The sequence below is a fragment of the Pelophylax lessonae genome, assembly GCF_965119305.1.
Source record: "Pelophylax lessonae genome assembly, chromosome: 7".
Taxonomy (NCBI): domain Eukaryota; kingdom Metazoa; phylum Chordata; class Amphibia; order Anura; family Ranidae; genus Pelophylax; species Pelophylax lessonae.
In genome coordinates, this window is record NC_138774.1 from 61,198,652 (window position 1) to 61,216,585 (window position 17,934).

Sequence of the window (17,934 nt, forward strand, 5' to 3'; positions counted from 1 at the left end):
CCCCCTACACTGACACCTACACTGACCCCCCCTACACTGACACCCCCCCCATACACTGACACCTACACTGACCCCCCTACACTGACACCCCCCCCCATACGCTGACACCTACACTGACCCCCCCCCATACACTAACCCCCCCATACACTGACACCTATATTGACCCCCCCCATACACTGACACCTACACTGAGACCTATACTGACCCCCCCCATACACTGACACCCCCCATACACTGACACCTACACTGACACCTACACTGACCCCCCTACACTGACACCCCACCCCCATACACTGACACCTACACTGAGACCTATACTGACCCCCCCCATACACTGACACCTACACTGAGACCTATACTGACCCCCCCCCATACACTGACACCTACACTGAGACCTATACTGACCCCCCCATACACTGACACCCCCCATACACTGACACCTACACTGACCCCCCTACACTGACCCCCCTACACTGACACCCCCCCCCCCATACACTAACACCTACACTGAGACCTATACTGACCCCCCCATACACTGACACCCCCCATACACTGACACCCCCCATACACTGACACCCCCCCCCATACACTAACACCTACACTGAGACCTATACTGACCCCCCATACACTGAAACCCCCCTACACTGACACCTATACTGACACCCCCTACACTGACCCACCTCACCCCCTCCCATGTCCACTTTACTGGCCCCCCGGGGGCAGGCAGCAGATCACTTACCTTGTTTTGTGTCCAAAAACTGGCGACTCGAGAAGGCGATCCGGAGTGGAGGGAACAGCGTGTCGGCGGCCGGCCCGGATAGCAGGGGGAGACTCCGGAACTCAGTGCTGCACATGCACAAGACTGTCATCTTCACCCACGAGTCCGACCAGCCCCGCCCCCTGGCCGCACGTAACACCTTCAGCGGTCAGCCACTCTTCCTGCACCAAGCAGCAGTCACGGAGCCAAGAAGAGAAGTGCAGGCGGGCGGGCCGCTGGACGGGGCATCATCTAAATAAAGGGACACTATGATCCCCGCGGATGGCGGGCGTGGGATGCGCCCCCCTAAATGTTGCGCCCGGTGCGAGTGGCCCCCTCAGCACCCCCCACGCTACGCCACTGACTTGTGGCAAACTTTAAAATATTCCATGGACTCAAAATACCTTTCAGAAAATAGCTTGGAGTGTCTACTTTCCAAAATGGGGTTATTTGGGGGGGGGGGGGGGGGTTGTGCTATCTTGACATTACTGTGATAGGTAGTGAGGAAGTAGAATAAGCAATTTATGCTCCTATTTTACTTTCAAGATACTCTCCTTGAGAAGGAACTGTCTTGGCCACTCGCTTTATGCGGTCTCTCAAAGACAAACACACTCCTATGGCTGCTACTGCTGGTTGTACTGCAGAACCTGCAACCGCAAAGGAGGCTTTCAATAAAGATTCCAACTTTTTATCCGCTGGATCTTTAAAAACCTAGGCATTATCCACAGGACAGGTTAAATTCTTGTTAACCGAAGAAATGGCTGCATCCACAGTGGGAATTTTCTATCTCTAGAAAACGTATCTTCCATAGGATATAACAATGAAAACCTTTTTAGGAGGAACAAACATCCTATCCAGATGATCCCAGTCATTATACAATTCTTGCTCCAATAGCGAATGGGAAATGACCGAGGACTCTGAGGAGAGTGCAATGAGCCAAGGGAGGAAAAAGAGGTTCCAGTAGTCTCTAAGGGCGGGAGTTTAAACTCAGCCTGGACCATCTCAGCAAGAAACTGGATAAACAATCTCTGGGATTGAGAGGCTGATAGAGATTAGTCTGAGTCTGACTCCCTGGAAGTGGACATTTCAGCTTGACCTTCTATTGGGTCACCCTCAGCAACATCTTCCACATCCTCTGCCCAAACCTCAACTGATTCAGGGGGCGGCTCAGGAGAGGGGGATCTAACCTGCTTCTTTCATCCATGTGGTGCTGCACTCATGTCAGCAATCCTACCCTCTAGGCTGGCTAATGCCGATGCCAAATCATCCTTGGTAACATACGCTGTGGCAGAAGTACACTGAGTAGCTACTATACCTGACAACCGTAAAGGCTCAGATTGGCTAATTGCGTCTGGCTTATCAGGAGGAGTATAAACTGTGGAAGCATGACTAGGACCTTCAGGCCCTGACGGTGGCATCATAGTGCCCTTTCCAACTGTGCTCCCTCCAGCCCTCTTTTGGGCAGAAGTTGCTTTATAGCAAGACAAACTTGAGGTTCTACCTTTAAAAGTGGACTCACGGTCTGTGCCAAGCCTATACAGCCTAATGCACACAACACTGATTACCTAAGATACAGGACTATTAGTGCCAGTAACATACACTCACAGTGACTCATGCAACCCAGCTGCTGCTGCTCTGTGTCCCTTTCAGCCTGTGACAGAGGCTAGTGTGTTGGAAACCGTTCCTTGCAGAACGTACCCTTTTATGCATGTGCGGCGTGGTGCGTGGCATCCTTGTGCACCCCAAATCACGTTTGAACACGCCCACCACGTGGCGTACGCCTGTACTTAAATGCGAAGATTTTCGCACACGCGTGAATAGGTCTACGCCATAGACACGCGATCCAGCAGAGGCGAACATGCGAACGCTTATGTGCCAGGGCGAACACAACAAATGGGGTTTAGAGCCATTTAGGCTGAATCTTGTTTGTCACAGCTGAAACCTTTCAGGTGATCAGCTCAGGGTCACAGTGGAACAATATGCTTTAAACAGACTTTAAACTAATTTTGCATAAACCTTCTACAATGTAATTACAAGCAGAAATACACTTGGCACAAGTCTCTGTAATCTTATTAAAGAAAACAGTGCATACAATATTTACAATTTTTAACCTTTGTTTGCTGTGTAAATATTTAAAATGGACTTACCAGTCCTGCCGCAGGAAACTGCTATAAGAAAGAATCCAATCTTCACTCTTCATGGTAAGCATGGTCTTAGAGACCTTCAAGGACTGGGTCCCCTATATAAGAGGGGCCATGGCCTTGGACCTGTAGAGCACCCTGCATGCTCCGAGCGCCTTTGGGGTATGGTATTCCAAGGGTCCGGATCCCAGGGTCCAGCGCCTAAAAAGGACAGCGTTACAGGCAAAAATCTGCTTCCCGAGGCTCGGCTACCATCTTTTTAGTCCATTGACTGTTTTAGATGGATCCGATAGCTAACCCCTTAGATCCAGTGATCTTTGTTTGGGGTATGTTAGCATAATCTTCTTTCTTCTTCTTGGAAACATAACACACATGTGGAGCACCTCTCCACAGCAACCTTCACCTTTTAGACACTGGCGAAAAAACTGAGGTACTTCCTGTATGGGAGTGGTTATATAGGGGGTCATCAATTCTGATTGGTTGCCAGTGTCCTTCACCTATAGATGGCTATATAACCCATATGTTATGATTTATGATTTATGGCTCTGTGTCCCGTGATGTACAGAAAGAAATATAAAATATTCCATGGACTCAACATGCCTCTCGGAAAATAGCTTGGGGTGTCTACTTTCCAAAAAGGGGTCATTTGGGGGGTGTTTGAACTGTCCTGACATTTTATGCCCAATATTAAAAGCTTATGCCACATCTCACCTACTCTTCTAACCACTTAAAGACTAAGCCTTTTCTGACCCTATTTGTTTACATGAAAAAATTACTTTGAACCCCCAAACATATCTTTTTTTTTAAAGCAGAGGCCCTACAGAACAAATTGGTGGGTTTTGCAATTTTTTTTGTCACACGGTATTTGCACAGAGATTTTTCAAAAGCAATTTTTTGGGGGAAAAAACACTTTTTTCAAATTTAATGTACAAATACTCTATATATTGCCCAATTGTTTAGTAAAATGTAAAAGATGGTCTTATGCCGAGTACATAGATACCAAACATGACATGCTTTAAAATGACACACGCCCGTGCAGCGGCAACAAACTACATGCATTTTTAAAAGCCTTTACAGGTTAACATTTTAGATTTACAGAGGAGGTCTACTGCAAGAATTCCTGCCCTCGATCTACCCCTTCCTGAATAAGGGTAACACCAAGTCCCAAATAATCTTGCCACTGCTCCCCATGTAGTCTGGGCAGTTGGGGGGCTCCACATTGCTATCCCTCGTAATTTTCTCTCGTAAACCCAGAAACTACATGTATAGCCTGTTGCCCTGTCACATAGCTTATACATCATGACCCCATATCTGGCACGCTTGCTAGGGAGAAACTTTTTTAAAGCAAGGCAGGCAGAAAATGTAACCAGGTTCTCATCAACGCAGTCAGCTTGTTGGGGAGTATACAAGGCTGCAAACTTCTGGTTGAAGTGGTTTACGAGGGGCCTAATTTGTGGAGCTGATCCTATCCAGGGTCACCCCGAGGACAACAGAGTTTATTGTCACTGAAGTGCATGACCCGAAAGATTTGCTCGTATCTAGTCCTGGCCATGGCAGCAGAGAACACAGGCATATGGTGAATTGGGTCAGTGGACCAATATGACCGCAGCTCACTCTTTTAAGTAATGCTCATGAGGAGCGATAGACCCAGAAAAGTTTTAAATTTGGAAACTGTGATACGTTTCCCTGCAAATTCTCTGGCAAGGGTCAAATTTGGATTTGCGGTTATGACTTAATCGGCATATAAATTGCTTTGGTCCACAACAGATGTGTAAAGATCTTCCGTGAAAAGCAGCTCATAAAAATCAAGGGAAGTAAACTTGGCTGTTTCCACCTGAATTCCGGGTTGGCCAGTGGATCGGGGGGAAGTAAAGGTGCTGCAGAAGTGGTGGGCTCCCAATCAGGATTTGCAAGCATATGAGGAAGCACATTATGGGCTCTATGGGCCTGTTTTCAAATTATTGGTGGCAGCCGGACACTACTTGTGCTAGCCACCGCACCAGCTTGAACTACACTTATGAGACTCACCATGTCATCAAGTGATACTGCAGTGCTGTTTTGACTATGACCAGGATGTACTAGGCTGCTGGTGCTTGCCAGTTCACCAGAAGGTTGAGCTGCACTAGTACCGACACTCTGCTGCATACGAGAACCCTGTGGTTGTTGCACCTCAGCAACAGAAGAAGGGGGTGTTTTCTAGCAAGGGTTACTTTGCGGTACAACCAAGGAAACTTAGACCTTTGTGGTGTATAAATGTGCTTTTACTAGTAAATAGTAAAACTATTACAATATTTAGGAGCATAATACAAGACTAGCAGATACAGATAAAGATAAAGCAAATATACTTAACTAAAAGAAGTTTGCAGCCATGGAGTCCCATTTGCTTTCAAGCACATGGCACAGAGAAAAGTCAGCAGTCATCGCTTCATGGATGTTTCGTTTGAGACTGAAGACTTTTTTGCAGCTTTGGCCAGAAGTATTTAGGATATACCATCCCCCCAAACCAACACCCTTTGTCCTGAGGACAAAAGGGCTTTTTATCCATTGTTTGGACAGTGACTTTGAAGGGGGGGGGGGGGTTAGGCTTGGCCAAACTTCCTTCCAAATCTTTACAAAAGAAAGGTATCATTAGTGAGCCACTGTTAAATATGCAATTTCCACAACACAGGGTCGGGTATGCCTGACCTTAGCAGGGACCACTACTCCGTCGTCAGAGCTATCTGTCAGGGTACTGCTGCTCTCTACAGGTTCAAACCTGATTCTGACCGTGAGGCTTTCCCATCGCTCTCATCTGTCATGCTTAGTATCATGTAGGCCTCTTCACTAGTGTACCTCTGTTTGGACATTTTTGTCAATAAATTTATAAGTACCTAGTGTGACTCAAAGGTAAAAAAGCACCTGGTTGTCAAGGACTGTTTGAACCGCTACCAAAAAATTTAACTGTTAGTGCTAGCAGAGATCAGGCCTGACTGCTAATGCTGCAATTTAGTGTGTTGTGTTATTCTGCACTTGGTGGGGGAGGGGCTAAAGGCAGGTGTCGGGGCTGATCCTGCTAACACTGCGTTTTGGGAGCACTAAACTAAACTATTGGGGACGCTAGTATAGTTCTGATCAGATCAAAGATATTGACCAGCTCAGACACTATACTAGTAATGGATGTGTTTAGGAGATGTTTAGTGTGTGTGTGTCACTGACAGTCAAAGGGTTAAAATGTATTACTAAAATATGTGGTGGGCAATCTGAGGCGGTTCGGAATTGACGCTAACTAACAGACATTAATACAGTGATCAGAAAAAAGATCTCTACACTATAATAGTGACTGGGTAATGAGCTGGTTAACTGGGGTTGATCAGGGGGTAAAATCTTTATTGGGGGATATATGGCGGGGACCCTAAACCTATTTGGGACTACCACTAACTGTCTCTCACACTATCTGAAATCATAAGTGACACTAATGCAGTGATCAATACATTTTATCTGTACTGTATATAGTGTACACTGTGACAGGGAGTGAAAGGGTTAATTAGGGGGTTAAATGTGTGCCTATGTGTACTGGTGTCAGTGTGCTGATTGTGTACTTACAGCAGATGTTCTCTCCTCCCACGCTGGAACCGATAAGGACTACAAGAGAGGAGATTGCATCATTTCCCGTGCCTGTGTTTACATTACACAGGCACAGGAGGTTCTGCAATTGGTCAGAACCGATCAACAGGTCCAGGCTAGAAATCATTGGCTTTGACCTGATGACTGATTGGTTCTGAACCAAATCAGAATTGGGTGGTGGGGGGGGTCAATGGTTGCCCCTCCTGGCATTTCGCGCAGCCGAGCCAACCTGCCTCAGTATATATGCAGCGGGTGGTCACAACTGGTTAACATACTAAGCTGTCCAGCAAATGTGGAAGTTATGGTTAACACAAACTATTTAACACTGACAAGGTGCTCACAATGAATAAATAGTTTTATTCATTTATATAAAACCTTTATCCCAAAGAGGAAAAACAACTGTTTCTGTAACTGCCTAAAAAGTATGTTTGAGTTTGGCTTTAATTTGTTAGCCCCTTTGGGGATTTGGGGAAGTCCAAAATCTACTACTACTAAACCTAAAAAAAAAAAAAAAAAAAACAACTGCAGCCATGGCATTTTAAGATTGGTAAGCTGCAAAATTTTACATTTTGGTTTTGGGTTTGGTATGCTTTATTAGTAATGCTATGGGATCCCATCTCACAGTTATACCCCTGAATCAAATATTTGCAAGACAATTCAAAACTTTATTTTGCAGACAGTATTTTAAGTAAAATAAAAGTGATCTTGTGTGTGCCCCTATATGCTATATTATGCATTTTCATTGAAATTATGCTTTTAAAGTTATATACATTAGGGTTCTGTTTTTTAAAAGAATAGATGTGGTAAAGTGAGAAAGTTTGGTATCCATAGTTAGACCTTCTTTCTGAGGTTGCAGTGTATAATTTATGATTGGACATGGGCAGAATGGCAAAATGTGTTTCGTTTTCATTTTGGGTAGATTCGTTATGGCACTAATTTAATTTTCTTTGATTAATTTTGGAATTCGCTTACTTTAGTTTTGTTTAATTAAATTTTGTTTTGTTTTTTATTTTCTAACAAATCCCATATTTTCAGAACGATTCAAATTCTCTGTGAAGAATTGCTGGTTGTTAAGGAGTGGGCCAGGAAGCCGGCTGCCACATCCTTAACCACTTGCTGACTGCTTACTGTATATTTACGTCGGCAAAGTGGCTCTCCCAGGCAGAATCACGTTATTAAACGTTAACTGCCTAAGAGGAGCTAGGGGGCGAGCGTGCACCGCCAGTGGCGCGCTCCCGCCCCGATCATCAGCGGGGAAGCCATTACGGGTGTCAGGCGGCTCCGCTTGTAGCCTGACACCGGCGATCTCTCCCCACTGACAGAGAAGGACGGGCGGCTGATGTAAACACAGCCGTCTGTCCTTCTCCCTCAGATGATCACAGAGGCTATGTGATCCTTCTATATAGGATCGCATGTCTCTGTGTTCATCTTACAAGCCTGACCCCCCCACAGTTAGAATCACTCCCCTAGGCTTACATTTAACCCCTTGATCACCTATACTGTTAACCCCTTCCCTGCCAGTGTCATTAATACAGTAACAGTGCATATTGTTAGCACTGATTACTGTAGTAATGTCACTGGTCCCCCCCAAAAGTGTCAAAAATGTCAGTTAGGGGTCCGATCTGTCCGCCGCAATGTTGCAGTCGAGCTAAAAATCGCAGATCGCCGCCATTACTAGTAAAAAAAAGCCATAAATCTTTCCCGTAGTTAGTAGACGCAATAACTTTTGCGAAAACCAATCAAAGTACGCTATTGCAATTTTTTTTATCAAAAATATGTAGCAGAAAACAAATTGGCCTAAAATGTTAAAAAATTTTGATTTTTAATATTTTTTTGGGGGAATGTTATATAGCAGAATGTGAAAAATATTTTTTATTTTTTTTGCAAAATTGTTGCTATTTTTTTGTTTATAGCGCAAAAAATAAAAATCACACAGGTGATCAAATACCACCAAATGAAAGCTCTATTTGTGGGAAGAAAAGGACGTCAATTTTATTTAGGTAAACACAGTGCCGAATCGCAAAATAGGGCCTGGTCATTAAGGGGGAAAATCCTCCGGTCTGAAAGTGGTTAATATCCGATAACTCATCAGCTGTCAGTGGGCTTTGCCACTGAGTGCTGAAATGTAAACAAAAGAATATCAGCAATAGAAAACTCCAAAAAAAAAAGTGCGGGCTCCCCCAATGCATACCAGGCCCTTTAGGGGGGGGTATCATTTTATTTAGATGGTGTGACCCTTATCTGAGCATATACCCTGGCAGGCCAGGAAAGGGGAGGCCCCCCCCCCTCCTGAACTATACCAGGCCACATGCCCTCAACAGGCCACTAGCCCCAAAGCACCTTGTCCCCATGTTGATGAGGACAAGGGCCTCTTCCCCACAACCCTGGGCAGTGGTTGTGAGGCCCCCCCCCCCTGGGAATGAGTATGGGGTACATACCCATTCACCAAAAAAGCGAGCAAAGACAACACAAGTTTTTGACAAATCCTTCATTAAAAAATTTAAAAACAATGTCTCCCGATGTAGATTCATTGTCAATCATGACGCCTGCCGCACCGCAAGACCCAGAAAAAAAAAACAACTCGGTCAGTGACATCACAGGGGGGGGGGGTCACCCCCTGACATCATTGGCTCATCTGATTCCTCCCCCCTTAGCTATTTAAAAAATGTCAGACGGCGGAGCAGGAAGTCGGCAGGAGCCTTCAACAAGGTTGAAGAGTTTTTTTTTCTTTTTCTGGGTCCGGCGGTACGGCGGGCATCGTGATAACCTAATTGATGATGAATCTACACCGGGGGACGTTGTTTTTTATTTTCAATAAAGGAATTGTCAAAAACTTGTGTTGTGCCTTTATTCACTTTTTACATGTTTTTGATGAATGGGTAGGGGTGCAAGATCATTGCACAGAGCAGGTAATTATAGGCATGTTTGTCATTTTAATTTAAAAAAAAAACAAAAAACCTTTATAATCACTTTAACAACCTGCAATTCTTCACACACAATTTGAATCGGTTGATCATTTTTTGACTGATCCGAATTAGAATCGTTCTGAAACTTGGAATTTGTTAGAAAACGAATAATAAACCATACAAAATTAAACAATTTGCACATATCTGTTTGTGATATATTATTTAGATTTACAGTATTCTTTGCTTTTTCATCTTATATTTCTTGTCCCTTTACTTTAGCACAATGTTTCATACCTTCTCTATAAAAGTTTCTGCGATTTCCTTTGCAGTGTTAAAGTTTATACGCCCAACACTTTTTGAGGCATCGAGGATGATGAAGATATTCATGAGGCCACCTGTTTTTATTTTCACACTGTGAAGGTCGATTTCTGCGAAGAGAGTAAAAAGGAAATGAAGAAGATGAAAAAGACTGAGACCACTGGCTGCGGTAGGTGAATAGAAGTTGGACCTGTATACTCAGACACACAGTTTTCCCCCAGAGTCCTTGGGAGATGTAAGAAGGTGGGTGATGCACAGTGATAGGCTTAACGTTACATTCGACTCGAACATCGGGTGTTCATGTGTTTGACGAACAAATGGGGTGCTCTGCGGGATGTTTGCCCGCCGATGAGCGCCCCATAATGCACTGCGCAGTTGCAGTGCATTAAGTGCTTGTGATTGGCCAAAGGATGCACCTGAATTGTATGGTTCGGACATTCACAGTACAATGTCCTGTCAGAGCCATGATTGGCCAAAGGCAGGGTGCCTTTAGCCAATTATGGCTCAGGGGCTTAGTCCACGGCCCACACTACACACTATATAAGGCTGCTTAAACGGCAGCCGTGTGTTAGAAGATTAGACAGGGTGGTTAGTGGATTGTGCTTTGATGTTAAATGCAGTCAGTGTAGTGCTGTGCTGATTCATCTTGTGTAGCACAGTGTACTGCAGTCAATGTAGTGTAGTAACGTGCTGATTCTTGTGTAATACAGTGTAGTGGGGACACTGGTGTATACAACTTGTCTGTCACCCCACTGATCCCATTTTTTTTCCATTGATCTTTTTTTTTTTTTTTCAAGCATCAGGTTCTGTTGCAGCAATATTAGTACTCCCCCTTCTGTGTCGAAGGTGCTATTACTTCTGCATCAGCAATGATTTTCTTTTTTGTGGCGCAGCAGTACCAACTTTATTTAGGGCATAATTGCTGTCCCCCCTTTTGTGTCATAGGTGCTATTCCTTCTGCGTCAGCAGTGGGGTATTTTTCTTTTGTAGCGCAGGAGCACTAATATTATTTAGGGTATAATTGCTGTTCCTCTTTTTGTGTTGTAGGTGCTATTCCTTCTGCATCACCAGTAGGTTTTTTTATTTTGAATTTTTTTGTGGCACAGCAGCACAAATAATATTTAGGGCATAATTGCTGTCCTGCCATCTGCATCACAGGTGCTATTCCTTCTGCATCAGCAGGGGTTTTCTTTTTTTTTGGCTTTACTAAGTTTTTCTTTATTAAAAAAACTATAATACAATGGTTTATAGTGCACCAAGTACAAAAGTATTGCACCCAAGCACCATATTCCGTTCCCACACTCTATAATAAAAAGTTATAAAAATCTCCCCCAAAAATAAAAAAGGATAATAAAACGGTTTATAGTACACCAAGCAGAAAAGTATTGCACCCAAGCATGATATTTCCATTCCCACATTCTATAGTAAAAAGTTATAAAAGCCCCCCTGAAAATCCCCATCTTGTCCAAAAGGCCAACAAGGAGAAGCAGACTCTCAAAGGCCACTAAAAAAGGGCAAGCAGCCTCTGTGTCCACAGTAAAAAGTGGTGGTCGCGGACATGGTGCATCCTCTGGGGGCACGCTTGTCCTTTTTTTCCGGTGACGGCCGTGTTCTTGAGCAACAACATGAAAAAGAGTTGGTGGAGTGGATAACTAAGCCGTCTTCATCCTCTGTCACCCAGCCTCATACTAGTTTGCCTTCCACCACAGCTGCCAAAGTGCCCTATTCCACAGGCTCCTTGTCCACAGCTACTCCTTTGGTAGCCTCACCATCATGCACGGAGGAGTCATCTGAATTATTCGATCATAGTGTCAATTACATGATGCTGGAGGATGTGCAGCAATATGAATGCTCCGATGTTGGTTCCGAGGTTGAGGAAGGGAATAACATGAGCCTAGAGAGAGGGGGTGACAATGGACAAGAAACTAGCAGTCATCTTTCAAAAGCTGCAGCATATTGCCACGTTTGCTCCAGTAACGAGGAGGGAGGGGATGATGAGATCACTGACCATACTTGGATGCCTGAGAGAATAGAGGAGGAAAGTGAGGAGGAGGCACAACTCCAATGATGTAGGGTGTTCTCCAGGGGCCGGCTTAAGAGCAGCCAACCTCTTGCATCACACCACAGAGCTCCACAGGTGCAGGGCACTGCAAACTCCCCACTGACTTCCAAAAATTCATTTGTGTGGGCTTTTTAAACACATGTGCAGCAGACCACAGTGTTGCTGTTTGCAATCTCTGTCTGAAGCAGATCAAGCGTGGCCAGAACCCCAGTCGCTTAGGCACCACATGCTTGACAAGACATATGACGACCTGCCATGCAGTCCATTGGTAACAGCACCTAAAAAAACCCACATCATAATAAAATGCAGACTTCTCCTTGCTCCTCATCTGGGATCTCTACTATACCACAAGTCCTCTAAAAAACCTTCACTGAGAGGGATGATTGTATAGCAATAGGTGCCACAGGTACTTGCATCCAATCTGCTAGCAGTACACCACTTGTTGATTTGACTAGCAGGCAAATTTGGCTACCCCAGTTGCTGAATCATAAAATAAAATACTGTCCCAACCATCCACATGCTCAGTATCTAAATGCTAGCTTGGCCAAATCGCTAGCACTACAACTGCTGCCTTTTCATCTGGTAGACTCTGCCCCCTTTCATGAATTTGCAGATTGTGCTGTACCCCGGTGGAAGGTTCCAAAAGAAATGTATATCACGTAAGGCCATTCCAGCTCTGTACCATCATGTGGAAGGCAATGTTGGTGGCCTCGTTGGACAGAGCAGTCAGCAGGAAGGTTCACATTACTGTTGACTCATGGTCCAGCAGGCATGGTCAGGGACGTTACATTTCCTTTACGGCGCACTGGGTAACTCTACCGGCAGCTGGGAAGGATGCAGGACAGGGTTCAGTGCTGTAGTTTGTTCCGCCACGCCTCCAAAACATTGGTGGCGATTCTGCCACCCCCCTCCTCCTCTTCCTCCTCTATGGTCTCTTCTGCTGAATTGTGCTCTGAACCAGAAGTGCTCCCTAAGCGTTCAAGGGGTTACACAAGTAGTCAGGCTTAAAGATGTCATGCAGTGCTTCAATTGGTCTGTCTAGGGGACAGGAGCCGCACCATGGCAGAGATTCTATCAGCTCTGCAGGGGCAGGCTCAGAGGTGGTTGACACCACGGCAGCTTGAGGCAGGAATGGTTGTATGAGACAATGGCACCAACTTTCTCTCCGCCCTCCGACAGGGACACTTGACATATGTTCCATGCTTGGCACATGTCCTGATTTTGGTGGTGCAGCGTTTCTTGAATGAGTACCCGGGCTTACAAAATCTTCTGAGGCAGGCCAGAAAAGTCTGTGGCCATCTCCGGCAGTCCTACAATGCCAGTGCTCGGCTGGCTGACATTTAATGGGAATTCAACCTGCCCACCAACCGCCTCATTTGTGACATGCCCACCAGGTGAAAGTAAAAATTGGCAATGCTGCAGTGGCTGCACACTCAGCAGAGGGCCATCAATGAGTATCTGTGTGAGTATGGCACAAGGACAGGCTCGGGGGAGCTTAGCTTCTTTTTGCCACACCAGTGGCTGCTGATAAATGATGCATGGACTGTCCTGTCACCATTTGAGGAGGCCACAAGGATGTTGAGCCACGACGAAGCATGCATCAGTGACACTGTCCCTCTAGTCTTCCTGCTGGAGCACACGTTTTTTGGAATCATGGACAGGGCATTTGAGGCAGAACACCGGGAGGAAAAGAAGGACTTCCTTTCCTCACAAGGCCCCCTTTATGCAGATAAAATTCCTGCGAGGCCACAAAACATACAGGAGGAAGAGGAGGAGGAGGATTGTGGCAGCATGGATGTAGAGGATAACATACAACAGTCTTCAAGGGATGGTTTTCATTCCCCAGAAACCCCAGGAGTTGTACGTGGCTGGGGAGAGGTTGCTTCTGACAATGTCATCCTTAGTAATCCAGAGGACTCAGAATCTCATGCCTCCTCCAACTTACGCTGCATGGGCTCCCTGGTTCTGCAAAGTCTGCGAAAGGAACCGAGGATTTGTGGTATCAAGGAGAGGGATCATTATTGGTTGGCAACCCTTCTTGAGCCACGTTACAAGGGTAACGTTGCAGAGCCCATTCTGCCTTTGCAGAGGGAGCAGAGGGTGAAACATCTTGAGGAAGCCTTGAAGAAAAATTTGTGTAACACCTTTCCAGAAACTGGGAGGTTACCGTTTCCTGGACAACATGTTTCTGAGGCTTCATTTCCTGGACAACCTGTTTCTGAGGGTCAAAGGAGGAGCGGTGGAGAAGGCGGCTGGCTGACCGATGCCTTTTAACAATTCTTTAGTCCTCAACGCCCAGGGCTGTTAGGTTTAGACAACCATCGTCAGCGTCTGCAGCAACTGAGCATCCACTGGGCTACTGGGTCTTGAAGATGGACCACTGGCCAGAACTTGCTCAATATGCAATCGAGCTACTGGCCTGTCCTGCTTCCAGCGTGCTTTCTTAATGGACATTTAGTGCTGCTTGAGGTTTTGTGACGGATAAAAGTGTGTCTGTTCCATTACTCCGTTGACCGGCTGACATTTATAAAAATGAATCAGTCCTGGATCAACAGCAGCTATGAAGCCCCTAATGCTAATGTAACTGATTTAATTTTATAGGGATCTGGGATCACTTGAAGACTGCCTATGCTGCCTATCCCATTCCTGAATTTTGATTATGCTAGCTTCCAGCAATGTTTTTGGTTTATGGCACCACCAACACCCAAGGCCCAATTTTTCTGCACCTGTATAACAGGTGCATGTAATTTAAATGTTTGGTTTCTAATTTTTAAACAGCAGGGCCTGTTCCTGCACCCAGCAAGAGTAACTGTGAGGGGTTACAGTGTTCAGGCACCACCAACACCCAAGGCCTAATTTTTCTGCACCTGTAGGACAAGTGCATGTAATTTCAATTTTTGTTTCTAATTTATAACAGCAGGGCCCGTTCCTGTGCCCAGCAGAAGTAACGGAGGGGTTATAGTATTCAGGCACCACCCAACACCCAATTTTTCTGTGCCTGTATGACAAGTACCTGTAATCTCAATTTTGTTTCTAATTTTTAACAGCAGGGCCCGTTTCTGCGCCCAGAAAGAGTAACTGTGAGGGGGTTACACCTGAACTTTATCGGCACTTAGCGGGATGTTTGCCCGAGAGAGGGGGAGGAAATTTGGGGTGGAGAGTTGCTGTTTGAGCAGAGAACACGAGACAAAACGCTTGTAAAATGCTCAATTCATGTCTTTTCAGGCGTTTCTATTCAAGTCTATGGGACCTTAAACACTTGTAGTCTTCCAAAAAGAAGCTCATGTATTTCTTTGAGCAATTTTAAAGTAAAAGGTCCATTAGCCACACATCATGAAGCAGACCCATGTGCATGAAGTGGGATGAATGGCAGCCTCTGCCCAGGCTCCAGCCAGGCCATGCCCCCAATGCATTTTGCTCCACCCCTTGGAGCTAAATGATGGGGATCCTTCATGATGTGTGGCTTATGGACCTTTTCCCTTGACAATACTGCTGCTTGGAGCTAGGATGAGCTCTCTGTCCTTGCCTGCACTCAAAGAGGTATAGTTGGACTTTACCTCTCTACTTGAGCGGCACTTAAATGTTGTACTTTTTTGAGCGATAGGCATTTTTTTTCAGGTGACAGAACACTCAGATGTGAGCAGGGGCCATAAAAATGGGATTTGGCTTGTTAAACATTTTAGAGCTACAAGATTCAAGCAGAAAATAGCTAAGGTGTGAACGGGGCCTCACTCAAAAGCCACTCTGTTAGGCCACCGCAGTGATCTGAAATATAAAGTGCTTCTGGGTGTGAGGGAGTATGTAACTATCTTTCCTTATTCCCAAGATGAATTGCTGTGTACCCAAGTAGCCAATCACCAAACTTAAGTATCACATGGATGCAGAAAAAGAGTCTTTAGTCCAGTGAAAGCTCCATCCATATTGGTTTGAAATTCACATAGGGCTTCCTATGTATGTCCCAGTTACTGAATGGGAAGGCAGAGAAGTAGAGGAAACTAGGAAGGGGAGATGAAGGGGTGTCAAAATGTATGTATAGCCAAAACATTTTAAATTTGTCTTTAAAAGAGTTGGGGATTCATTAAATCCCCTGTTTTTTTTTTTTGTTTTTTTTTGTTTTTTTTTTTTAGTACTGATACATTGTACATTCATATAGTTGTCACCAGTAAAGGTTTCCCCATTGGGAGATTCTCCCTCACCTCCTGTTCCTTAAACAAGAATATAGGTTTCAAATATTGTTGCCAGAAGGATCTGTTCCAGACGCCAGTTTAACAGGGTTGGCATCTGGAGCAGATCCGTTTGGCAGTGTTGTTTAAAACCTCTGCTTTGCAATGCCGGGACAAGGTCATCTAGAACCCAGGGCGAACATGCCAATATGCGCCCCCCACTAAAATGTATTACCATTATGTGTCAGCGAAAATTCCCCCCAGAAAAACACTGAGCACTAATCTGCATGCTTATTCCCTAAGCATAAATCCCCTCCTCCCAGTACAAATATGCCCCCTGCTGAATTCCGACCTCTCAAAACAAATCTTTGCCCCCATCCCCCATATGCCCCCCCCCCCCAAAAAAAAAAAACAATTCAAGTCTCCTAGCACAAATCATCTACCTCTAAAATCTCCCTTCCTAGAACACATCTTCTCCTCCCCACTTCAAATACCCCTCCCAGCACAAATTCCCCCCAAATCCCCCCTCCTAGCATAAATCTTCTTCCACCCTCCCAGCACAAATTCCCCTAGATCACCACTCTTAGCACTCAACCTCCCAAATGTCCCCTGCTAGAACAATACTTACCCCTTGCTGCCCCCCAAATTCCCCCTTTCTACACAAATCCCCCCCCCCCAATTTCCTTGTGGCACCCCTACCTCACATGATACCACAGTGCCCAAGGCAGCGGCTCCTCCTGCACACCCCTTGTTCTAGCCCTACTGGCTTGGGATATTCATAAAGATCAGCTCCTGTTTTTCTTCCTGAATTTAAAGTGTTACAAAGCCCAGGGCCCTGCATTGGCTATATCTGGTCTCCCACAGTACACAGAATATGGAAATGCAATTACATTAGTAAATATAAACTGCTTCTCATCAGCAGTATATAGCAGTCTTGTGAGTTCTATCAGTGTCTGATTAAAGCTTGTAGGAGGAGTTCTCATTCTACTCTAATTGTCCTACGAAGCCGCAGGAGCCCTGACTTTCTATCTGGACAGTGCTAATTGGCCTATTGCCGATCCCATGCACCCTCCCAAGAAAAAAAAAAAACTCTAGCAATACACACCAAACTAAGCATGTGCAAAGTGACTCTAAAGGCTCTGTACTTTCAGGAGATGGATTGGGGACAGTGGAAGAAGGGGAGGATCAGAGAAGACAGGATTTAACAGCCTTTTTACACAATGTGAAGGATTAGCCCCTTAGGTTCCACAGTGAGTATAACAAGCATGCTTTACTACATATACACACTGATTTTACTGTTGTGGGTTTAGTAACACTTTAAGCCCTGATAAGGGGGACCGGATAAAAAGCTGATTATTCGTTTTCTTAATAAACTTTTATTTAAATTATATTAATATTATTTAAAATTATATATTATAATAAACTTTTAAATGATCTACTTATCAAGTAGAGGAAGACACTGGAATAGCATATTCATTATATTTTTATCTTACCATCAACTCTGTCTGGGTCTGAGGATTCGATAGTTTCAGAAATTGATGAGCCAAACTCCTTTGCTACTTCCTGTGGGGTATCATATGTGTACCATTCTGTGGATGATGGGTTTGTAGTAACAATCATTAGTTTGTTAGTAGTGACATTACTCTTTCCTGATTCTATGACATGCTGCAAGCAGATACGTGTGCATTTAAATAGCTAGCTACACTTTTTAAAAGATATTTCTTGTGAAAGACACACCATCTTCTAACTGTTCTTTGTTTCAGGATACTTTTACTATTGCAGAGGATTTTTCTTGCATACAGTTTAGGCAAAGCAGGAGGGCAAGGGTGTAGGAACCCACACAAATCTGGGGGGGACAGCATTTTTACTCGCCAGGTATATTCTTTTTCAGTAAACTGCGAGAGAGAGAGTGTGTGTGTGTGTGTGTGCGTGCGTGTGTGTGTGCGTGTGCGTGTGCATGAATTTTTTTTAATTAGTTAAAAAA

General features: G+C 44.8%; 1 protein-coding gene across 1 annotated transcript in view; it reads right to left on the reverse strand.

The window, feature by feature from the left end:
• LOC309560035 (complement factor B-like) overlaps positions 1-17,934 on the reverse strand; it is a 126,163-nt gene that overhangs the window by 48,164 nt on the left and 60,065 nt on the right. The window contains exons 5-6 of the mRNA XM_082263538.1: positions 17,444-17,539; positions 9,702-9,835 (exon numbers count right to left, since the gene is read on the reverse strand). Coding sequence (XP_082119664.1) covers positions 9,702-9,835; positions 17,444-17,539 — 230 coding nt within the window. The remainder of the gene's footprint in view (positions 1-9,701; positions 9,836-17,443; positions 17,540-17,934) is intronic.